This window comes from Sceloporus occidentalis, unplaced genomic scaffold (assembly GCF_023333645.1).
Source record: "Sceloporus occidentalis isolate IW3139 unplaced genomic scaffold, rSceOcc1.0.p SCAF_9, whole genome shotgun sequence".
Taxonomy (NCBI): domain Eukaryota; kingdom Metazoa; phylum Chordata; class Lepidosauria; order Squamata; family Phrynosomatidae; genus Sceloporus; species Sceloporus occidentalis.
In genome coordinates this window covers 32,986,842-33,011,951 of record NW_028316989.1, presented here as the reverse complement: position 1 = coordinate 33,011,951, position 25,110 = coordinate 32,986,842, and the positions used below count along the sequence as shown (strand labels likewise).

General features: G+C 42.3%; 2 protein-coding genes across 2 annotated transcripts in view; both read right to left on the bottom strand.

The window, feature by feature from the left end:
- Positions 1-1,073: 1,073 nt before the first annotated feature.
- Positions 1,074-10,874, bottom strand: LOC149307219 (cytochrome P450 1A5-like). The gene is made up of 7 exons (XM_089538629.1): positions 10,798-10,874; positions 8,161-9,019; positions 6,573-6,681; positions 5,627-5,716; positions 3,478-3,601; positions 2,824-2,910; positions 1,074-2,160 (listed from the first exon to the last, which is right to left on the bottom strand). Exons 2-7 carry the CDS (start codon positions 9,007-9,009, stop codon positions 1,854-1,856), a joined length of 1,566 nt encoding a protein of 521 aa, XP_089394755.1. The 5' UTR covers positions 9,010-9,019; positions 10,798-10,874; the 3' UTR covers positions 1,074-1,853.
- Positions 10,875-21,875: 11,001 nt separating this feature from the next.
- The window catches only part of LOC149307218 (cytochrome P450 1A5-like), a 38,023-nt gene continuing 34,788 nt past the window's right edge, over positions 21,876-25,110 (bottom strand). The window contains exons 4-7 of the mRNA XM_089538628.1: positions 24,466-24,555; positions 24,249-24,372; positions 23,845-23,931; positions 21,876-22,994 (exon numbers count right to left, since the gene is read on the bottom strand). Coding sequence (XP_089394754.1) covers positions 22,688-22,994; positions 23,845-23,931; positions 24,249-24,372; positions 24,466-24,555 — 608 coding nt within the window. The 3' untranslated portion in view covers positions 21,876-22,687. The remainder of the gene's footprint in view (positions 22,995-23,844; positions 23,932-24,248; positions 24,373-24,465; positions 24,556-25,110) is intronic.

Genomic DNA, 25,110 nt, shown 5'->3' with positions numbered 1-25,110 from the left:
GCAGAGACAGCCTGCAATGCTGAGAATAACCAGCCTGTGGCACTGCTACTCCAACTTGGTAAGTTGGCAAGGACCAAGAAATACAAGGCATTTCAAATGCAAAAGAGCCACCATGTCTTTCACTAACTTGTTTTGCTCACATGGTCATTATTATCTAGTAAACCCAAAATTATCAGAAAATGAATCCATTCATGTTTAGGAATTGTTGGTTTAACATAAGGCTGGGTTTGAATCCCATACTCGATGGAGCAACTTCGGTTCACAGCCAAACCAAGACATTTTGCTGCCTGAAGTGAAGGAAAAGATGACTCCTTCCTCCATTCACTTGTCCTCCTTTTTCCAGGAGATATCCTACATTTAAACCTTCTGTCCAATCAAAGTCAGCTCTAGGTGCCTAAAGATAGGGTTGGCTCTCCCCTAAATAAGAACATATAGCAAGTTGCCTTATATTATGTCAGATCCTTGGTCCATCTAATGCAGTAACAGCAACTTTGCCAACAGCATTTCAGAGTCACAATCAAAATTCTTTCCAACTCTGACTTTCCTTTCCAACTAGTATTTTTTCTGGTTGTCTTCCATCTAACTGCTAACCAGGCCTGATTTTGCTTAGTTTTCAAGGTTAGAAGAGATTCTGCATGTTCAAGGCATTATGGTGGTGGCTAAGTCATTTGATCTCAGCTCAGTCTGTCTTAAGAATTGTTGTAAGGATGCAAATGCGAGAACCTGTAGATCAGGAGTTATGTACATGTTATTTATTTTAAGAGATTATTTATTTGGAACATTGTGAATCCCCCATTTGAGCCCCAAGGCTTACAAAGAAGCATACAGACCAAAATAAAACAATATTCAATAAGGTTGATATGAATTGCAGTTTCTTTATTTGATCCATGTATTGGCCCCTTTTCAAAATATTCCACCCATCCCCAGGTATCTTCCTAGGCCTTGGTCCTGAAATCTCAGAGCCTGTGATGGTATCAAACTGGCACAACTCTGCTTTTAGTAACACAATATAAATATACACTAGATCCTACAGTTACCCAACCGATGGCTTGGCAAGCGCCAAGGCCTTGCAATTGTGCAAAAATTCAGTTCACTTCTCACCCACCAAAGTCCAAAGCAAGAGGGAGGGCTGTGCGAGTGCTTAAGAAATATTTGGCTCTTATTGGGACCGCACTTATGCAACCTCTAAGTACTACTCCTTACACAAGTAAGCTAATGGAAGTGTCATGCTCCAACAGGATTCTATTCAGAGGGCAACCCAGGGCAACTCGAAAACATTACAGTTCAAGACAAATGTTTGTTTCAAGTGAGTAAAATGACCGTCAGCCCTCTGTATTCATTGGTTCTTTATCAATGGATTCAAGCATCCATGACTTGAAAATATTAAATAAATGTACAGATTCCAAAAAGCAACCCTTGATTTTGCCATTTCGCAATCCATTGTATTTTAAAAAATAAATCATTGTATGGGACTTGAACATCCATGGATTTTGGTATCCATGAGAGGTCCTGGAACTAAACCCCAGTGGATACCAAGGGCCCACTGTAATTGTTCCTCCATGTTCCTCACACTGAAAATGCATAACTTCTGTGTTTCTGAACTTCAGAACCCATAGGCATTGATACATGTACATTTTGGGGCTGGACAATGGAGTTATAGAAGTCATGTTTACACGATTTTGCGAAAAATAATTGATTTTCCCAATTCGGGTCTTTGAACCAGGAAATGTGGCAGATGCACTTAGCAAGGAAAGCTTGTTCCAGACCTGAATCTGGGATGAGGAGCATGTGTGCACAAAGGCATGTATTACTACATCAAAATTACAAAGTATTTTTGGACACATATTTGCCATTCAGTGACTGGTGCTCTTTGGAGAATGTTGTTTCACTCGGAAGTGTGGGCATCGCTTGTGCTTCATCGACAGGCTATAGATAGGAGTCATGTCGATTTCCACTCCATCAGGAACACTGAATTCCAGCTCTTGGAGCAAAGTGGTCAAAAAGAGGAAGACCTCCCAACGGGCAATCTGCTCCCCAATGCATTTTCTTTTCCCCAAACCAAAGGTCAGGACTTTCTCACTCTCTTCCTTGTCGATGTTTTTGCCGTCAGCTGTGAGGAAACGCTCTGGATTGAAGGAATCTGGATCTTTCCAAAGAGCCCTGGAAAAGGATCAGGACCAGGATCATCATCAACAACAACAACATCACCATCAAGAACATCATCATCAGTTGGTGATCTGCTGCCAGTTAGGCATTAATCCATTCCATGATTTAGGCCCAAATTTAAAGGTGCTGTTTGAGGTGCTGAGATAGGGTTCAGCACCTTGGATTGCTCCTTGGTAAAAGCCTGGAGTAGATTCACTGCTCCACTGACATAGAGGCTGCCAAGAACCACTAATATAATGGCATTAGTAAAAGCATCTGCCAAAGCAACCGTAACTCCATGTTATTTTGCTCTCTCAAGCACATCTGTTTCACACACACCAGTGACTTCCATTTCAGCAAGCCACTTTGAGCTTTAGTCCAAACTCTGAAGGAATTATCCAAGAGGCTCAACCATATCCATCATAGGTTTAGCCTATTGGAGACCTCCTTTAAAATCTGGATTAAAATTCAGAACAGAAGGTTTGACATCACTCATAATTCTGAAAACCACCAGTGACCACAAGCACCCTGTTACAGTTTTAGATTCTAACTCCCAGCATCTTCGTTGTTAGTGACCATGCTGGCTGGGGGATTCTGGGAGTTGTGATCCAAAAAAGTAATTTTGCCCAAACTCTGGACAGAGTGTGTCTGGTTTTCCAAGGTTCTGGGTAGACTTACTCATCATGGTTGACTTGCCACTGGTTGACAAAGACACAGAGGTCCTTTGGGATGTAGTAGCCATTTAAGACAGTTTCTTTGGTTGTGCTGAAAACAGAAGAAAAAGGAATGTCATTTATTTTTAAAAATCTGCAAAGAGTTGGCAGGGATGAAACTGAAAGGAAGTAGAGGAATGTACACTGGAGATGGGTATTCTGTAGAAGCCAAGTATGGGAGGATCCAATCATGGACAGTAAGTGAAAAACCCCAAATGCATTATTATTCCAAGATACTTTGCAACCTGAGACACATCAGCCAATAACATAGAGACACCCTTTTCAGTCAAGGTACACAGCAGCCAAGTTATTTGGGCATCTGAGGAAGAAAATCCACAATATCTCTCCCTAAGAACAAAAATGCAACAATTTGCTCCTATTTCCACATATCAAAACCTGGCTGCCATAAGCATTCATCTCATGCTACCTAGTAGTTGGACCAAACACAACCAAATGGCTATGCAGGAGTGAGTAATTGGTGTCCCAGCAAGTTAACAACAAACCTGGGATTCCCTGGTGGTCTCCCTTCCAAGTACTAACCAGGCCTGACTCTGCTGAGCTTCCAAGAGCAAACTGGATCTGGTGTCTTCAGGATATTTAGGCACAGAACAGAACTTACCGGTGGGGAATTGTGAAGGGCAAGAATGAGGAATGTCTGAACACTTCAAGGATGAAAGCTTCTGTGTACGGCAGCAAATGGCGATCCTGTAGGTTTGGTTTTCGTGCTCTGCCAATGACTTCATCTGCAGGTTGGAGAACAGAGAGAAAGAAACTGGAATCCTTGCTTCTGCAGTTAAAATGTCTTAAACCAGGGCCAGCCTAAGGCATTTGTTGGCTGAAGCAAAGAACAAGATGACACCCCCTTCCTGTTCCATGCAAAATGCACTGACAGAAAGAAACTTGTCGGATAAGCTGTCATAGGAGTTTATCACACTGGGGCTAATTTTGGCATTAAAGAGAGATTAGAGCACATTTAAAGCATCCCAAAAATAAAGAGAAAATGGTGAGTAATTGTGTGAATACTTATTCCACACAATTGCTCAAATAAACAAAGTCGGGAATGCATTGTTGCTGAAATCCCAAAAGTAAAAAGATGTGCGTTAGTGCTTCTATGGGCCCGAACAGACAGGCGAAAATAAAGCTGTTTCAGTTCACTTTGGAGGTATGCTGTTTAAATGATGAATGCGTCCTAACTGGCTGGAAGTTGCCCCAAAGCCATGCTTCAGTCCTAAGGACTGGAGTGCAGCTTTGATGCAGCTTCTGGCCTCTTAAGATACGTGTGTCATTTAAACAGCATACCTCCTAAGTGACCCGAAGCAGCTTTATTTTGGCCTGTCTATTCAGGCCCTATGTGACCATTTTAATGGTGGGTTGTGTGCGATGTCATGTGAAATGGTTTCACATAATTATGCGATTTTTCTGGGATATTCACAGGATAAACTCCATAGACTCAGTCACTTTCATCAGCTACACGGAGTGAAGTACCTGCCAAAGATATTGATGCCAGTGGATGGTGTGTGTGAATAGCAAAAGAATAGTAATGGGGATGGAGTAACGGGTTCAGTTTCAATGATGGTCATAAAGAGTAGTTAGGGGACTGTCTGTTTGCCTTCTTTGGCTGAAGTCAGTCATAGAGATATATGAAGAGATTCTGTCCTTTTCCTTGCAAACATTGCTTAAGGAGATCTGCTTCTAATGGAAAGGTCTTCATCTTCCTTCCCTGCAATAAGAACGAACACTAGGAATCTAACTCCAGTTCAACAAATTTGGGTTTTGGGTTTAGCCTGAATCATTTTAGTGTTGTTGTTTTTTCTGAGACCACGCTGTGCAGCAACAACCTGAACTTGACACTTTATCCTCATCCTCACCTGTTTTGCATTTTTTTACAATTCACACATACATACACCTTGTCCATCCATTGGAATAAAAGTCTGTCCACAGGTGTATCATTCTATGCATCTGATGAGACTAAGGAGTTTATCATATGGGAGGGAATGGGCCAAATCCCATACAGAAACGGGATTTAAATCCACAAAAGCGGGATCGTTTTCAGACACATCTGGGACATTGAGCATTAATCTGACATGAACTCACACAGAAAGTGGACAAAATCAGCTGTTTGGGATTTTCCCGAAAGTAAAAAGCGGCCAATTTTGTTCACTTTTTGTGTGGGTTCATGTCAGATTAACACTCAATGCCCCCAAAATGTCTGAAAATGATCCTGCTTTTGCAGGATATTCACGGAGTTTAAATCCATTTTCTGCAAGGGATTTGGGCACTTAGCCTCCCGTGTGATAAACTCCTATGAAAACTTATGTGACAAACTTCTTTCTCTCAGTCATTCTCAAAGGTGGTACAAAATCCTTTTACATGCTGGCCCAGTTGTTCCTCAGCAATGGCCACAGGACAGCATCTTCCACCACTGGGCCTGGCGGCCTTCATATCAGTGGGATGATGGATCTGCCATGGTTTTAGTCAAAACTTCAAATAAGCTATTGAACGTCCTGAAATTGTTTTGGTTTAGGGTTCATCATGTTGGGTAGCTCCTTTGCAGAATAAATGCAGGAGCAGATTCATCATTCAACTGATATAGAAGCCAATGGCTACCACTGCAACCTCAAAGCTAGTTTAGGGGGCAAAGCAGAAGCCATGTAGGATACACTTATCTCCTCTGAAACCTTGCTGCCACCTCCCTGCATCTGCTGCCTGAAGTGACTGACTCACTCTGCCAAACGGTAGAACCAGTCCTGCTCAAAACCCAGGTTTACCTATTTCTTTTTGGATCTTCGTCTGAATTTCAGGATGAACGACAAGATACATGAGGCTCCAGGACAATGTTGTAGTCACTGTGTCAAAACCTGTCCAAAATACATAGAATGGATAGTGTTAAGCAGCAGAAAAGGCTTGAAACATATGAATAATCCCAGCTAGAGGAGACCCACTCAATCAAGGAGCTTCACAATTCAACAATTAATTCAGTGAGTCTATTCTAGTTGGGGCTGCCAAAAAGATTCAGTCCAAATTTGGCGTGACCCCATGAATTTCATAGGGTTTTTTAAGGCAAATTTTCCTTGCCAGTTCCTTCTTCATTGGTATTCATTGGTGGTCTTCCATCTAAGTCAAGGGCTGACCCTGCTTAATTTCCAGGATTGGGTGCAACACACCACTGGATATTTGTCACTGGAGAAAACCAACCAGAGAAGCTATTGGTTTTGCCTCCTTTGCAGTAGTGACTGGTGGCTCCCATGTTAGTACGGTGGTGAATCTACTCTGGGTTTTATTCAGAATGCTAAAGGAGAGATCCAAGGTGCTCAGCTTTGGAGGTGGATCTCAGCACTTTCTGTAGCACTTGAAATGTTTAGACTACAACCCAGAACAGATTCATTGCACCACAATATGACATCAAGCAACAGCCATGATCCCTGGCTTTCAGGTGGTGTGTGTGAGAAACAGCTGCCAATCTGGTGCCCTCCAGAGATTTTGGACTTCAGTGCCCATCTGCTGAGGCAGAAGGGCCAAAGGTGATGCACTGTGAGAGTCATGATCCAAAACATCCAGTGGACACCAGGGTTGGCATTAGGATTGCTTTGATAGATCCAGGAGAACTCTTCACTGCCTTCAGCCTATTTCTCATCTTGATCTAAGCATGGTTTCAGTTACAAATGAATATCCCCAGCTTTGATGCTGGTGACCCCCTCTGGAAGATGTCATTACCAGCTCCAAAAAGGTCATTGACAAGGTTGACTATACTATCAGAAGAAATCCTATGGCCTTTTTCCTGGCTTTGCTCAATGAAGGCATCGGTGATGTCCCGGATATTGTCCTGAAAAAGAAGAGAACCCTCATTCATCTTCACTTAGCAGATCTCATTCATTTAGCAATTTGCTACATTAAAATCTGCCTTTCCTCCAAGGAACTCATAGTGTCATACATGTTTGTCTTCTCTACTTTACCTTCACAACAACCCCATCAGGTAGGTTAGACTGAGAAAGAGGGAGACCAATCCAAGGTCATCCAATGGACCTCCTCAGATGAACCTTTACACCACTTTGTCTCTCATAAATATTTATATTTATATCCCCATGCATCTGAGAAAGTAGATTGAAGTCTAGGGCTGAATCTCCACTGCAGAAATAATCCAGTTGGAGACAACTTCAGTTAGTCTCAACGATGCTACAAGATCCCTTTGCTTTGTTCAGCATATTTCACTGTCAAGACCAGAACTGTCTACCTTTAATAATAGTGGCTCCCCAGGGTTTTAGGAATAGATCTTTCTTGTTTGCAACTGAATGAACACCAAATGTACAACCAAATGCACAATTTAATAGATAATGCAATGTGCAACAGTGTGGACAATGTGAAATCAAATGGACAACTGAATGTACAACCCAATGTGCAGCTGAATGATCAGCCAAAAGTGCAACACTGCAACCAGATTCACAGCCAAATGTGCAACCAAATGTGTGATTAAATACACAACTGAAATTTCAAACGAATGTAACCTGAGTGTGCAAGTGAATATCCAACCAGAAGTACAATCAGATGCAGAACTGAATGTGCAATTGAATTTGCAAAATGAATATGTAATTGAATGTGCAAATGAATGTCCAACCAGAAGTACAACTAAATGCTCAACTGAATGGGTGACCTGAGCATGCAAGGGAACGTCCAACTGAGTGTGGAAATGCATGTCCAATTGGAAATACAATACAATGCACAACTGAAGGTGCAACTAAATGTGCAACCCGTGGAGCATTGTTGCCAATATCAACAGAGGCTAAGGGATATGCTTCAGCTGACAGAATGTTCCAACATATACAATGGCACTGCATGCACTCCTTCACTTCCAGAACTTTGAAATGAATGCAAATGTTGCCCTTTGGACAAAAATGCCCAACCGCTTTCATAGGGAAACTTACGCTAAGACTCCCACAGGTTTCTAGCTCCCAGACTCTTCAGACTCCCTGGACCATGCTTTCTCTGCCCAGGATAAACAAAACAGATTTGTCTTTCCTGGCAGCCTCCAGCTTTGGAGATTCATCTATGAAATAAGTTGCAGGACCACCCTGCACACTGTTACAAAGAATTGCAACCTTTCTTTTCAAACCTAGAAACTGACTTCTCGCTACTATGCTGTTTTTTATTTTCACATCTTTGGCAGTTCGAGGGGCCTTTGGAGAGCTCCAGGGTAGAAATATCGGACACCAGACACACCACAATTGCCCACCCCATCCTAAGGCATGCCTGGTATTTTGCCCACCCTGATATAGGGAGAGGCCTTTCTTATTCTTGAGCTCCTTACCTTGCTGAAACTCTCATAATGTTCTTTGACACGCTTAAGCAGGAAGGCATCAAACCTTTGATTGAATTCTATAAACACCTTCATGTTGTTGATTGGAAGATATTGAAGCAGTGGGATGAAATCCACAATGTTTCCATTGGCTGCCCCTTCCACAAACTTTTCACTCTCATTCACAATGCTAAGAAGTTCCTCGCTGTCGTGGCTGTAGCGCTTGCCGAAACACATGCCACACATGACATTGGCCACAGAGACGACGATGTACCGAAAGGGATCTAATGACTTCTTCTCCAGCATCACCTCTTGTAACTTCTTGATCAAATAGTTAGCCTCTTGGGAGACATACTCTTCTAGGAGGTAAGTGGAAGAGGAGACGGGGCTGGGAGAGGCAGCAAAGGTCTTCAAGGCATTCTGGGCCATTTTCCTACGGACTCGCCACACTTCTCCCGAATCATAGCCAAAAGCCAGGCTCTGCCCATTGACTATGTAATGGAAGCTGTAAAGGTCCGGACGTCCCATGAACTCAGTTCCTTGCCGTATCAAGGCCTGGCGTAAGGTTTCCAGCCCACTCAGCACCAACACGGGGGTGGTGCCGATATGTATCATCATCACATCTCCGTATTTCTGTCTCATCTTTGTCAGACTCAGGTGAGGATTCTTCCCCAACTCCAACATGTTGCCAATCACTGGGTAACCCATCGGCCCAGGGATCTTCTTCAGGCCCTCAGGGATCCGATTCCGGAAGGACTTGACCATCATGAAAAGCGACAAGAAAACAGCCGTGGCAATGAAAGCTTCCGTTGCTGTGATCATGCTCAGGCCTTCCATGGGTGACATTTCCAATGCTGGCATAGTAGACCTACTAAAATTTGAAAAAGGACAGGCAAGGAAGTATAATTAATAGGCTAAAGCATATGTGGATAGTGCCCAAAGACTGGAAAGGTTACTTGGAAGGATGAGGACTTGAATTCTATTGGTGTTCCTAACTAGAGGAGACCTATTGAATCAATGAGATTTATGTACATGTTGACTCACCATTCAACAATTGAATCCTAGAATCATAGAGTTGGAAGAGACCACAAGTGCCATCCAGTACAACCCCCTGCCATGCAGGAACTCTCAATCAAAGCATTCCTAAAAATCTTTGAAATTGATTCAGCTATAGTTGGGAATACATATAGGGTTGAACCAACCAAATGTGCTTAACTATTACTCTATAGCTCATATCTTGTTGGTTATTCCCAGTTAGTTTAGACCCCCTTATTCAATTATTGAATGGTGAATCAACACATAAAATGTAATGGATCCAATGGGTCTATTCGAATCAGGACTAAAAGATTATTTAAGTCTATAACACCTAGGATTCCCCAGCTGTCATAGCCAAGAGTTGTGTTGGGAAACTAAGAGATAGACTCCAAGCAAAAGAACTTTTTCTACACTCTGGATGTTTTTACATGTTCTTGTGAAACAACAGAGTCATAGCATTCACTAGTTGCTACACCAGTGTTCCTGGGTAACACTCGGAGTCTTAGCATTGTGGACTAGCTAGGGTTGCTGGTTCAGACCCTGAGATTTCTGAATCAAAGCCTGAAACCTAGGTATGGCCCCTAGACATGCACTTAAGCATTATGCTTTAGGTGCCAAGTACAGTTTGGAGGTCACCATTGAGAGAGAAAGAGTATGAATGTATATATATTCTAGCCTGCTTGTTTTTATCCAAAAGGTAAATGCAGAGCTGAGGTGAGCCCTGGCACCACAATGACTGGCATGAAGGAGGACCCTAACTAACTACAGTACACAGACCCCCAGAGAGTCTTTGCAAGCTCCAGTAAGAAATCAGTTAAGTCTTGCAGAATTGTAGCAAGTTGCTGTTCTCCTACCTGAGCTGCAGATTTGCACACAGCCCCTTCCCCTTGGTCAGAACTGAGCCTCTCTCCTCCAAATGGGGGATTTGTACCCTCCTTTCTGGCCAAGAGATGTCCCATGAAAACTAGAGACCCAGGTCTGGCCTCTGACATATAGCAGCCATAGACTAAGCCCAAGACATTTTGCTGCCCAGGGATGGCTGGCGGCTTCTGAGGCAGCAACACAGTGAATCTGATCTGGGTTTTAGTTCTAACTTTAGAGGATCTTTTCTAGAAGTTGAACCTATTTAGAGAGGGCAAATAGGGTCCCACACCTTGGCTAGCATATTCCAAGCTGGGAATGAAACCTAGAGTGGAGTTACCTGTCGCTTGACATGGAAGCTACCCGCTACCCCTGTATGCCGCCTGAGGTCAAGCAGTAAAAGGCCCTTTAACTCAACCCCAAGAACCTATTCAGTTCAAGGCAGTTTGACTATTAGCTCTACTCAGCACTAAGGACTAAGCATTCAGTGGGGGTTGGGGTGTTGGACTAGGATTCTGGGAGATCAGGGTTCAAATCATGGGTCAGCCATGGAAACTCACGAGACGACCCTGGGCAAGTCACACTCTGTCCCAAGCCATAGAAGAATACAATAGAAAACCTCCTCTGAATAAATCTTCAGTACAAGAAAACTTCAGCACAAGGCTGCTGTAAGTTGGAGTCAATTTGTAAGCACATAACAACAATAAAACAGTTATATAGGATTGTGTCCTAACAGATGAAGTCAATAAGTACCTGTGTGTCTCAGATGAAAGAAGAAACTGGAATCCTGAATACAGTTTGGATCTAATAGCTCTTCGGATGAATATTCTGAGATGTTTGTCTTCCACTGACGGACACTATATGCTTTCCTTTCATGCAAGGTGAGAGGTCCTTTTATGTCCTAGAGTCCATAGCCAAAGCATTGCTTTTATTGCCAAGCCCTGACAAACAACTGGAGCAAATCCAATAAAAACACTCCACTTCTTAGTATTTGGGTGAAATCAGGTAATAAATCTCACATCAGCCAGTCACAGGCCTGTTGATGACTAAGGTCACTCCAGGAGAGGTTGGTTGTAACTTTTCTATTACATATTATGAGAGAGAAGCTAGGGGCAAGAAGTATGATTTTAGGTGGCAGAGGGAGTGCAATGCTCCCTTAATGTCTGATCTATTATCACAGCTTTATCCTTTTGGGTTTTTTTCCAAGCTTTTGTCTCCCTCTTCGCTATGTATGTGATGCTGTATTAAGGGTTGGTACCCAGAAAACCAAGATTGTTTTTGGTATAGACAAGGTATGGGCAACATCAATAGCTCTGAAGGCTGTAACTCTGGAGTTGCAAAGAGTATTCAAAGACAGGGAGTGGAATGGAAGTGGCCAGAAATCAAGCAGTATTTTTTCATATATTAAACAGTCTTGTGTGATCTGTAACTATTTAAAGAGTGGATTGCCTCTCCTGGACGGCTACAGATGAAGTAGATCTTCCTTCCCAAACCTTAATCACGATTATGATTAGTTGTATTAACTTTATGTATACCTTGCCTTTCCCTCAGATCTAGAATTCAAGGTGGCTTAAACGGGTTGCTCGGTAGCTCCAAAACACCTATGTGAAAGAAGGAAAGCATGGCCTGTTACAGACTGCCAAAATAAAGCTGCTTTGGGTCTCTCTGGAGGTAAGCTATTTAAATGATGCATGGGTCCTAAGAATCTGGAAGCTGCACCAAAGCTGCACTCCAGTGCTTAGGAATGGAGTGTGGCTTTGGCGCGACCTCCGGACTCTTAGGACCCATGCATCATTTAAAGAGCATACCTCCAAAGAGACCCGAAGCAGCTTTATTTTGGCAGTCTGTAACATGCCATAGTCTACATGGGCCAAATAATGAAGTCTAAAGAATGTTGTGGAAGTTTTCTTTTTCCTCGGGAAAGAAACAGTGGTCTAGGAAAGGTGAGAGTTGGCACCTCATTTTAAGAAGGATATAGACAAGTTGGAACAGGTTCAAAAAAAGGCAACAAGGATGGTAAGAGGTATGGAGAACCAAACATATGAGGAAAGTCGAAGGCTTTCATGGCCGGCATTCATAGTTTTTTGTGGGTTTTTTGGGCTCTGTGTCCATGTTCTAGAAGAGTTTCTTCCTGACGTTTCGCCAGCATCTGTGGCTGGCATCTTCAGAAGATGCTCAATTTAGGGTCACCATTAGAATCAGAAACAACTTGATGGCATACAATGATAACAAATTTTCTCAAGACTTATTTGAAGATTTCAGGGCTTCTATGGGACCTATAAGCAATGGGAAGGGTAAAGAAAAGGGAATGTTCTAGAATAGGTTCAAGAAAAAGATCAAAGACAGCTGGTCAGTAGCAGTTTTACAGACCTATGACCAGGCAGAGTGGACACTGGTTAAAGATTGTCTAGCTTTGCGTGAGACCCATTTTTGGCTAGATTGCATTTTGCTCCTTGGAGCCAAAGAGAGAGAGGGAATCAGACAGAAAGCATATAGTGCAGGAGTATCATGATGGGGCAGTTTTCACCAGAGGGGCGGAATGAAAATGAGAAGGGGCAGAAGGGTCTGGATATCAGTCCCAAGACAAGATTTTTTGTGGTGGGAAAATTTTTAATAGGTTTGTGTGTATGTGCCTTCATGGGGTTTTCTTAGGCAAGGAATACCGCGTATACTTGACTATAGGTCGACCTCATGTATAAGTCGAGGGCATGTTTTAGGGCCAAAATTATGGCTTTTGCTATGACCCGTGGATAAGTCGAGGGTAATATTTAGGGGTAATATTTAGGGGCATATGGCAAAGGATCTAAAAGATGAAGCAAAGCATAACAATTTCATAGAACTTACAAAATTCCAGGAGACATAACATCTTTGTGCTTAGTCTTAAGGCTGGGTGGATGAGAGAGTAGAGCAGGTCAGTGCTTCCAGGACAGTTTATACTCTTGCTTTTCACCAGGGGACCGTTCCTTCTTTTAAATAAGAGTTAAGATATAGTACTTACATTGACCCATGGATAAGTCAACTCAGGTTTTTTTGGGTCAATTTTTGACCTAAATTTCTAGATTTATACAATAATCAGAAGTGGATTTGCCAGTTCCTTCTTCCGAAATGCCACCTACAATACCTAGGATTTGCTGGCTTTCTCCCATTCAAATACTAACCAGAGCTGACCCTGCTTAATTTCCAAGATCAGACCAAAATGACCCCCAGGTGTTGTTATTATTATGTTTATTATTATTATGTTTATTATTATTATGTTTATTTGTATAGCACCATAGGCTTTACATAGCACTTTACAAAGGAGAGAGAACAACAATTCAAAATAGAAACAAAAGCCTGCCTGCAACGCACAATCTAAAACCACAAACAAGATGATAGAATTAATAAAATATTACTATAATCAAGTTAAAACAATACTATAGAAGTGTCAATTAATACAAATAATATGTCATGAAAGATACAGTTATAAAATCAAGACAAAAGTTGGAAGGCAGGTTAATGCATTTTAAATAGGAAGTATGCTCCGAACCTTCATTTTAAAATACAGCATGATTCCGGTTCTATGACAAATTTATTGTCATGTTTCTTCAAGTCGTTTCTGATTTATGGTGAATCTAAGGCGAACCTATCATGGGGTTTTCTGGGGCTGAAAGTGCATGACTTGCCCAGCATCACCCAGTGGGTTTCCATGGCTGAGTGGAAAATTGAAACCTGGTCTCCAGGTCATAGTCCATGCTCAATCCATGTTGGCTCTATGAAAAATAGTTGTGTAAATTAAATAACAGGGACTCAGAAATAAATGCATCTTGCCCAAGTCAGCCTATTATAATTATTAAGACTCTTTTTATAAAGGCCTCCTTGGTCCTAAAGGGCCCCCAGGCTTGGCTAAAATGCTCTCTGCATCCCCAGAAGCTGTTTGGAGGCATTTTTCAAATGTTCTGGCCACATAAACAGCCATTCAACCAATCCTGCTCTGTTGGGTTTCTACCATGCCATTTCTGCTTTCCTGTAACATCATGACTTTGTAATTCCCCCAGCTTTTGCATAGGTTTTTCCTATTGTAAAAGGTCTGACTGCCTCTCCCAAGGTTTGGTAACCAGTTACTAGAGCTTAAAACTCAACCTGACTGGTATTTTTCATCCTGCTCATCTTTGAAATTAAATCCAGCCTTTGCTCTGGAACAGGTTCTACACCTGTTGCTTGATAGATTTAGGTGGGTTATCACCACATTTGCAAAAAAAGAAGAAGAAGAAGAAGAAGAGGAGGAGGAGGAGGAGGAAGCACATAAGCAAAAAAAAAAAAAAAAAAACCAAAAAAAGAAAAGAAAAGATAGAAGAGGGAACAGATTAGCACAAAATGGGTATACAGTACTTCTGGAAGCACAATAGCAGTTGGCACCTTTCATGTCAGTGCTGTGGCGAATCTGTTCCAGGCTTTTTGTCTGATGTTCCAAAGAGTTAAAATAGTTGCTGAATTGCCTTAGTACCCAGCCTGTGAGTGGGGAAAGATATTATGCCAGCAAACCCCTACCTCTCCTGTCTGGGCACATGATGTTGACCCTTCTCTTATGCCATCCCTGGCAGAAGCAACCACCTGTATCTTCATCCCAAACACTGGGTTAACTATTGCCTAGGTCTGCGTGCAAAGCAACCCAATCTTCAATCCATGGTCAGTGGAGCAAAAGGCTGAAAGATGTGACAAAAGGTCAAATGTCCAGAGGCTTTCTATTTTTTGCAGTCATCTGCCCTCTGTGGGCCAGTGTTACAATCATATACTATGAAAGCACTCTTTGACTGGCACAGTGGAGGGTGAGACCAAGAGAACCAGTTCTAATATGCCTTATATTTGAGGGGAAATGGATATAGGAATATATATATGTAGAGAGCAGAGATCTGGCCAACCAGATGTGGTTGGACATTGACTTCAGAAGCTCCAAACACCATGGCCAATAGTAAGGGACTATAAGAATTGTAGTACATGGAGGGCCAAAGTTTCCCCATGTCTGGAACAGAGGATCTCCCAGTCTATAGAAGCTCTGCTTGGGGAACCGCTCTTGGATCTGGAAGTACTCACACTTTTCATGTGTCATGACAAGTTCAAACTTAGAGGTCAGACCCACAACCTCTCCCTCTCACACAATGAACTTCAGTTGCTGGAGTAAAGTGGTCAAGAAGAGGGAAAGCTCCCAGCGGCTGATGACTTCTCCAATGCGCCTCCTCCTCCCCAATCCAAAGATCAAAACCTTCTCACTCTCGACTCTATTCATTTCACTCCCATTGGCTGAGAGGAAACGTTCTGGGATGAAAGTGGAAGGATCCTTCCAAAGTTTCCTGAAACAGAAAAAAAGAGATACCTCTATTATTACCTCTATTATCATGATGATGATGATGATGAGAAGGAGCCCTGGTGGCACAGTGGGAAATGCCAGTACTCCAGCCACAACACTGTGACTTCGATCCCAGAGGGCTCCAAGGTTGACTCAGCCTTCCGTCCTTTCGTAGGTCGGTAAAATGAGTCCCCAGCTTGTTGGGACCAATTGGCTTACAGATTGTAAACCACTTAGAGAGTGCTGAGTTCACTATTAAGTGGTATAGAAATGTATAATGCTATTGCTATTACCTTATCCACCTCTCCCCTTGGAGAATAACACATTGAATAACAACAGATTAACAAATACGTAACATCAGTTAACAACACAACATCAGTTAACAACATGTCAATTTAAAAGGGCAAACAAGACTTGTTGTTGCTGTTACTGTGTACCTTCAAATTGTTTCCGACGCATGGTGACCCTAAGGTGAGCCTATCATGGTCTTTTCTTGGAAAACTTTGTTCAGAGGTTCACCATTCCCTTCCCCTGAGGCCATGTGTAAGCTAATTGCCCCCCAATAGCAAGTACATGACTATACCGCTTACCACTAAGCGGTTTACAAAGTGTAAACTAATTACCCTCAACAAGCTTGGTATTCATTTTAGTGACCTCGGAAAGATGCTAGGCTGAGTCAACCCTGAGCCCCTGGCTGGTTTTGAACTCACAACCTTGTAGTACCAGATCCCATCTGATCTTGAAAGCTAAGCAGGGTCAGCCCTTGTTAGTACTTGGATGAGAGACCATCAATGCATACAAGGTGCTGTAGGCTATATTTCAAAATCCTATACAGATATAGGATGGGTGACACCTGGCTGAATGAGACTACGTGTGAAAAGGATCTGGGAGTCCAAGTAGACTACAAGTTGAACATGAGTCAACAATGCGATGCGGCAGCTAACAAGGCCAATGCGATTTTAGGCTGCATCAATAGAAGTATAGTGTCTAGATCAAGGGAAGTCATAGTGCCACTATATTCTGCTCTGGTCAGGCCCCACCTGGAATATTGTGTCCAGTTCTGGGCACCACAATTCAAAAAGGACTTTGAGAAACTGGAGCGTTTCCAAAAGAAGGCGATTAAAATGGTGAAGGGTCTGGAAACCATGCCCTATGAGGAATGACTAAGGGAGCTAGGGATGTTTAGCCTAGAGAAGAAAATGTTAAGAGGTGATATGATAGTCCTGTTTAAATACTTGAAGGGATGTCATATTGAGGAGGGAGCAAGCTTGTTTTCTGCTGCTCCAGAGACTAGGACCAGAGCTATGGATGCAAGCTCCAGGAAAAGAGATTCCACCTCAACATTAGGAAGAACTTCTTGACAGTAAGGGCTGTTCGACAGTGGAACACACTCCCTCGGAGTGTAGTGGAGTCTCCTTCCTTAGAGGTCTTCAAACAGAGGCTGGATAGCCATCTGTTGGGGATGCTTTGATTGTGATTCCCTGCATGGCAGAATGGGGTTGGACTGGATGGCCCTTGGAGTCTCTTCCAACTCTACCATTCTATGATTCTATGAAAAATTGTCCTGAGCTAGCCCTTTTGGCTGCAACAGTAGAAGCTCAATTTCCCCAAAGAAGACAGAAGATTATGGTTGACTTGTCACTGGTTGACAAAGACACACAGGTCTTGAAGAAGTAATTCAAGGAAGTCTCCTTGGTTGTGCTGAGGGGAAAGTAACAACAATTATGTCAAATATTTAGGTTCAGTAAGAGGTATTTAAATTATATCCTGCTGTTATGTTTGGCAGGTCACCTAGTGCAGAGATCCAGGCTTCAGTAGTTAAAAACTCGGAAAACCTTTATCAAGAAACTATAGATCCATTCCAGAGACATTAAACTCAGAAAATCTTTATTAAAACTCAGAAATCCTTAATTAAGAAACTATAGCTCTGAACCTTTATTAAGAAACTATAGATCCAGTCCAGCGACATTCATTGTCAGAACTTACCAGTTAACAATACCTAATAAAACAGCTCCCAATTGCATGTTCCCCCTCTCTTTTCTGATGTAGAACCCATCACACCAAGTTCCCAACAGCAGGCAAGGGGCATATGTAACTCCTGGCATCTATCTTGGTTGTCTTTCTTCCAAGATGGTACCCCATTAATATCTGAAACATGAGATCAAGGAGGGAAGGAGCGGGAGACTGAGAAATCCCTTCCTCATTGGGAAGAGACAAAATATGTGACGTTCTTATGTGTCTCTCAGTAACACAACGGACTATATTAAGAAGAAAAATTAATATATTAATAAGGATTCAAATAATGAGAGCATAGCAGAAAGGTACAAAGAATTCACTTTGGTATAATTTTAGCTAGCTAGGATAATGGAGAGTGGTGCAGTAAAGGACAATTGGACAAAATGCATTAAAGAAAAAAGGGTCAAAACAAGGTTCAGGAAGTCATTTTATTTTCTATGTTGACGGTTGTTGGGGGTTTGTTTTGGTATGATGAGAGTGTATATGTAGTATACATAATGGGGGGTTAATGTTTAATTTTTTTAAATGGTTTGGTATGGCTGAAATGTTTTTGTGATGTGTTTTTATATCATTAATAAAGGATTTTTTGAAAAAACAATAGTTTGGTCTGTAGGACAAAGAGAAGGAAGGTGATAGTAGGAGAGCATGCACTACTAAAAATGTTATTTCAGGTCCGTGAGTGGTGGTTGACATTTACCTATTTCCCTCTGAATCCTCTTCTGAATTTCTGGATAAGCCACCAGATACATGAGATACCAAGACAAGGCATCCGTTACTGTACCAAGTCCTGTTGGAAAAGCCACAGATCAGTCAAATAAAACTGGAGATGTGCATGCATCTCCTGGGGAGTTTCAGGGCCAGTTCTACCATTATTTAGGGTGGTTAACAGTTGGCTAAAACCCATTAGCAAGAGGTAAGGTCCTATGCATACAACTGAGGGTTGGCGCATGGGTGGCTGCTAACTCAGAACCAAGAACTACTGCTGCGTCACGTCAAGGTTGGAGTTTGGAAACATTACTCTTTTTGGACCAGAATCCCTGTAACCTTCAGTTAGCATGGCGAGTGGCCTTGTAAGCTTTGAGATTCTGGGAAACAGTCACCCAAAAGTAAACATTGCAAACTCTGGCCAGGAGCAGGTCAGGATCAGAACCTGATACGCGAAGCCAAGAAAGCTGATCATCACCCGAACCAAAAGAGGAGACTAGCTTTTCCTGTTAAATGCATGGAGCTCTTTCCATATCTACAAACTGTTCCTTGCCACAGTATAAAGTGCAGTCGAAAGCCATGGTGGCTTCCTATCCTTGGAAGAAAATTGTCCATGGGACAGCGTACTCAAAACCTACCCTCCCCAAAGGGCCCAGACTACAATTCCCATCATCCTCCGCAGTATGACTGGGGATGATGGGAACTGTACTCAGGCATCAGGTTGGAGGAGGCTAAATGATAGCCTTGGGTTTCCATCTCTATTCTAGACGTGTGAGAATTAAGCTACCTCCAAAGATTTCAGGGGGTTGGACTGGATGGCCCTAGTGGTCTCTCCCAACTCTACGATTCTATGATTCCCTTATGAGAGACATTATTTTTTACTAAGGTCATGGTTGAGAGGGATAAACATTTGCTAGGCACTCTTTCATGAATTGCATTGATCCCATGAGAGGTCTGCTCACAAACATAGAGGTCCAAAATAAAAAATACTCCCCTAAAACATTGAACAGAATGATAGTTGCAAGGAGCCCTTGAATTGGTCTAGCCTGCACCACTGCTCCATGCAAAATCTACAAGGCAGAGCCCAATTTCAGGAGAGGTTGGGAACCTCAAACCTTCAGGTTTGAAACCTCGCTCAGCCATGGGTGACCTTGAGCAAGTCACATTCTCTCGGTCAAGAAGGCCAAAGCGTCTCCCCTTCTGAACACATCTTGCCAAGAAAACCCCATGATGGGTTTGTTTTAGGGTCACCATAAGTCAGAAATGACTTGAAGGCACCCAGCAACAACAAGATTCCTTTCCCAGACTTACCTGGAGAATTCAGGGATTAAACATGGGACCTATACACAAGGGCAGGATAAAGGAAAAGTAATGGTTGCATTGGTTACACAAGGAGGTCAAAAACAGCTGGCCATTAGCCGTTTTACAGATCCATGGCTGGGCAGAATGGACTTTGGTTAATGACTGTCTAGCTTTGCGTGCAAAGCATTTTTGGCTAGATTTCGCCTTACTCCCCGGAGCCAAACGTAAAGAAGAAAACAGACAGAGAGCATATAGTGCAGGGATGTCATGACACCATTTTCACCAAAGGGACAGTGACAAAAATGGGAATGGGGCAGAAGGGTTTGATTTTCATTGAGTGTAGTTTTCATAGGTAAAGAGCAAAATGTTTTTGAGTATTTGCCTTCATGAAGTGGTTTTGCCAATTCCTTCCACTGAAATATTGCTTTCCGCACCTTGCATTCATTGGCAGTCTCCCATCCAAGTACCAACTGGAGCTGATCCTGCTTAGCTTCCATATCAGACCAAAATAATTAATACATTATTCTTATTATTCTTATTATGTTTATTTATAGAGCTCTGTAAATTTACACAGCGCTGTACATGCAATCAGTTAACATAGAATAGAATAAAATAAAATAAACCTGCCTATGGTGTACATTCTACTAAACTAATTTAACATAATATATATATGAATACATATTAACATTAAATAATAAAATGTAGTGTAAAATGTAAAAATAAAATATAAAATATAGCATTTTAATTAGAAAGTATGCAGTGAACCATCCAAAACTGCAAATCAGTTTAAAAAACATGGTTCTGATTCTGTGAAAAATAGGTGTGTGAATTAAATTACAGGGACTAGGAAATACATGGCTCTTGTGCAAGCCATCCTATCATAATGATTTGAACTGTTAATAAAGACATGTATGGTGGGATTTCCCTGCAGACTTGCAGAGAAATTGTTCACTCGAAATTCCTTCAGATATGTTACAGTCAGCCCTCCGTATCCATGGATTTTTTTTATCCAAAGGTTCAAACATCCACAGCTTACAATTGTTTTAAATATATAAATTCCAAAAAGCAAACCTTGATTTTACCACAGTGGCTCTCAGTCTGCATCTGCACTGCAGAAACAATGCAGTTTGACACTGCTTTAACACAACAGCCATGGCTCCATGCTATAGAATTCTGGGAAGTGTCATTTTGTGAGACATTTAGCCTTCTCCATCAGAGAGCTCTGGTACCACAACAAACTACAATTCCCAAAATTCCATAGCATGGAGCCATGGCAGCTAAAGTGGGGTCAAGTTGGATCATCTCTGCAGCGTGGGTGCAGCCTCAGTCTTTGATTCTTCTTTTTCAGTTATCATCTCCCAGAATCTTTTACCATTGGTGAAACTGGCTAGTGCTTCTAAGACGGAATGTCCAAAACACCTGCAGGACCAAAGACTGGGAACCACTTCTATGGTTAAGAGGTGACATGATAGCTCTGTTTAAATACTTGAAGGGATGTCATATTGAGGAGGGAGCAAGCTTGTTTTCTGCTGCTCCAGAGAACAGAACACGGAACAATGGATGCAAGCTACAGGAAAAGATTCCACCTCAACATTAGGAAGAACTCCCAGACAGTAAGAGCTGTTGGACAGTGGAATACATTACTTCGGTGTGCGGTGGGGTCTCCTTCCTTGGAGGTCTTTAAGCAGAGCCTGGATGGCCATCTGTCAGGGATGCTTTGATTATGAGTTCCTGCATGGCAGAGGGTTGGACTGGATGGCCCTTGGGGTCTCTTCCAACTCTATGATTCTATGATTAATTTTGCAGGGACAGTTCCAATTAATCTTCTGCCATCCCACTTTCTCAGCTGCTTTTGAAATGTCCCAGTTTCTCTTTCCTCCTCCCACTTTCCGCCTTTGTTCTCTGCTTACATCAATTGCTGAAAATTGACTTCCAAGTGCAAGAGTAATTTTCATTCAGTTAAAAAGACTGATTAGGATGTGTGCTTTCAAACCAATGTATCACTGTGTAGGATTGAACTGACTTTGTAATCCAGTAGCAGACTTGGTAAAAATATATGTATTTATTTCATTTCATTTCATTTCATTTCATTTTGCAGACCAGACCTGGTAAAATACCCCAACCTCTATTGAAACAGGTGTGGTTTATCCACCCCATCTCTTTGTGGAGAAATGGTCATTTATTTATTACTGCTTAGAGCAAAGGCCATTCACATTTGTGGAAAAATGGACAAGATATTTTGAAATGGTGGGCTATAAATTATTATTATTATTATTATTATTATTATTATTATTATTATTATCTAAACTGAGTTCCTCAGAGTTCACCATTTTGGTCACCTGAGCAATAAAGCGCTCCAAAAACACTGTATTGTTTTGAAGACCCATCAACATCCATGCTCCCCTTCAGAATCACTTAAGCTTTGGACTTTTGGGGAAATTATATGACACAAGGATTTATAATTTTCATATATAGTATTTATTATATATGATATTTAATAATACACCAATTAGTTTGATACAGTTGCACTCTTTCTGGAGGTTTATCCCATCACATAGACATCTCATCATAGGCATATGATCTTTCATAGACCACAAGCAGTCAAGGTACATAGTTTATTTTTAAGTTGCAAACTGATTTCAGAACAGGACAGAATGAATACAGCAGTAAGAAAAATGAGGAAAAAGGGGGGACACATTTATCTGTTCTTAATTTAGAAAAACAGCTAGATTTATAAAATGCTGCAATGACATTTAAAGGAGCTTGTTTCTTAGACGGCTTCAAAATATAACTAACACCCCAATCTCAATATAGCCAGTTAAAGAGAACCCAATGGAATATATTCAAATAAAGCAAAGACTCGGACTTTCAAGTAGTGTTGGAATTCATCTCCCAACAGACTCATCCAGTACAATAATAGTAAGGGATGGTGAGAATTGAAGTATGAGGTATATGGAAGGCCAAAGGCTGCTCACCTCTAGAAGAGAGGGTCTCCCATGGTGCATTTACACTGAAGAAATAATGCAGTTGGACGCCACTTTAGGCATGGTTGCTCCACCCTACAGAATCCTGGGATTCGTAGGCTTACAAGGCCAATTATTATTGTTGTTGTTGTTGTTATTTTCTTATATCTTGCCTTTCTCCCAATACAGGGAATCATTAGTCTTCCCTGCCAAAGAGTGCTGGGGCCTCACAAAATTACAATCCCAGGATCTTGTAGGATGGAGCCAGGGCAGTTATAGTGGTGTCAAACTGCATTGTTCCTACAATGTAGATGCAACCACAGGCTACAGAAGCTCATTTGGAGCTTTCCTCTGGGAACCGCTTTTGGACCTGGAAATGCTCACACCTTTTGTGCCTCATTACGAGTCCATATTCAGGGGTCAGGTCCACCACCCCTCCCTCACACACAGTGAACTCCAGCTGCTGGAGTAAAGTGGTCAAGAAGAGGAAAATCTCCCAGCGACCAATGACTTCCCCAATGCACCTCCTCTTCCCCAGTCCAAAGACCAAGACCTTCTCACTCTTGGCTCTGTCTATTTCAGTCCCATCAGCAGAAAGGAAACGCTCTGGGCTGAAGGTGGAAGGATCGGTCCAAAGCTTCCTGAAACAGAAAGAGGAGACACATGTATTAGCTAGAGGTTATCACAGAATCATAGAGTTGGAAGAGACCTCAAGGGCCATCCAGTCCAACCCCTTTCTGCCATGCAGGAACTCTCAATCAAAGCATACCCAACAGATGGTCATCCAGCCTCTGCTTAAAGACCTCCAAAGAAGGAGATTCCACTACACTCTGAGGAAGGAGTGTGTTCCACTGTCAAACAGCCCTTACTGTCAGGTTGACATCTGGTCAACTCCATCATCTAGCTCCATCGTTCTGGACTCTGCAACCTGTCGCTCCATCCCTATCATACATCTCAAAAGCTTGTCTGTTTACCAGGGCTGGCTCTAATGTTAGGAAGAGTGAGACAACTGGCTCAGGCAGCAAATGATGGAGGGCTAAAGCAACAATTCCTTGGCTCCTGAGCCTCCTCCCCATTCCTCTCTGTGGAGAATGTGCACCACATGAATAGTGGTGGTTGGTAGCTTCCAGGTCAGTGGATGGTGAAGCCATTCTGAGTTTTAGTCTGAACTTCAAGAAATTTGCCCCAGGAACTGTATCTCTAATAGGGAAAGGGTTCAGTAAGTGGGTTCACTCCTTTAAAGTATGGACTAAAATCTGAAGAAAATAAACTGCCCCACGGATATGGGATCCACCAGCCTCCAATGGCTTCCAGCCATCCATAACTTGGCCTGCTGTTTTCAGGCATGGTGCTGGGTGCTATCTTATCCTCACGATGGAGAGGAGAAGAGCAACCATCTTGTCCTTCTTGCACGAACCCTGCTGATTGTCAGAAATTTCACCAATTTTGTGAAAAGAAGAAAGAGGCTTATCTGTTGGATTTTCCACTTACTCATCATGGTTGACTTGCCACTGGTTGACAAAGACACACTGATCTTTCGGGATGTAAAAGCCATTCAAGGAGGTGTCCTTGGTTGTACTGGAGGAAAACAAAAAAGGAGTTATTTCAGGTTTTGCAGCAGGTTGTAATAAATGAGACACTACTTATAAGATAAGAGATTGAGAAAGGGAGAGAAATTGAAAAGAGGGAGAGGGAGAAAGAGAGAGAACGCCTTTCTTCATTTCTCCTGGTCGGAATTTGGCCAGGATGGCTCCCATGTGAATGGAGAAAACACCTTGGGTTTTAGCCCAAGCTCTAAAGGCACTGTTCACTGGACTCTACTCCCAAAGTAACTTCATCACCTTGGACAGCACCCCTAAAGTCCAGAGCTTTACTTGTGGAATAACAGAGCTTACCAGCGAGGGACTGTAAAAGGTAGAAAGGAGGTATGTCTGAACATCTCCAAAATGAAGGCTTCCACGTAGGGCAGCAAGGTCCGATCTGACAAGCAAGGTGTCTTCTCCCTACCAATGGTCTGGTCTGCAAGAGGAGGGAAAAGAGGCAATGGTTGGTATCCATTCCAGCATTATAAAAAAGGATGCTTTCAATCTGCAACTGAGGACTGGGGTTTACCTATGTCCCTCTGAATTCTCTTCTGAATTTCTGGATAGGTGACCAGATACATGAGGCACCAAGATAAGGCGGTTGTCACTGTATCAAAACCTGTAGGAAAGGTCACAGATCAGCGTAAGACAAACATAGATGTGCATGGACAGATCTCTCCTTGAAATTGTCCACGCTCAGGTAGAAGATCAAGAGAGAGCCTTCAGACTTTAGAGGAACTGCTGCCAAGCAGAGTAGACAACACAGGGCTAGAACAGGGATAGGAATGGGTCACCCAAGTGATGTGTACAGCCTACTAAGGTCTCCGGCTGCCTCCCAAAATGACCAAAGCCCTCCATGGTCAAAATAAAATAATCTCCGGAATGGACAACACCACCACTGAAGTTGCAAGGGAGCACACTCTTCCATTTTAAATCTAATTGGGGGCAGACTATCGAACCCAAAACATACGTACCATCACCAACACCAAAATTGGACATGACTATCTAGAGCCCAGGATGCTGGAAATGGGGAGATATAGCCAAAAATATCTCCCCTCCCATGGGTACCTATCCCTGGCCTGTTGCTTCTGGTCTTGAACATAGGAGAGGTTAAGGGTGACTTTTTGGGACTACAGATCTTCTGTCCTGAATGGAGGTTTCTAGGAGCATTTGT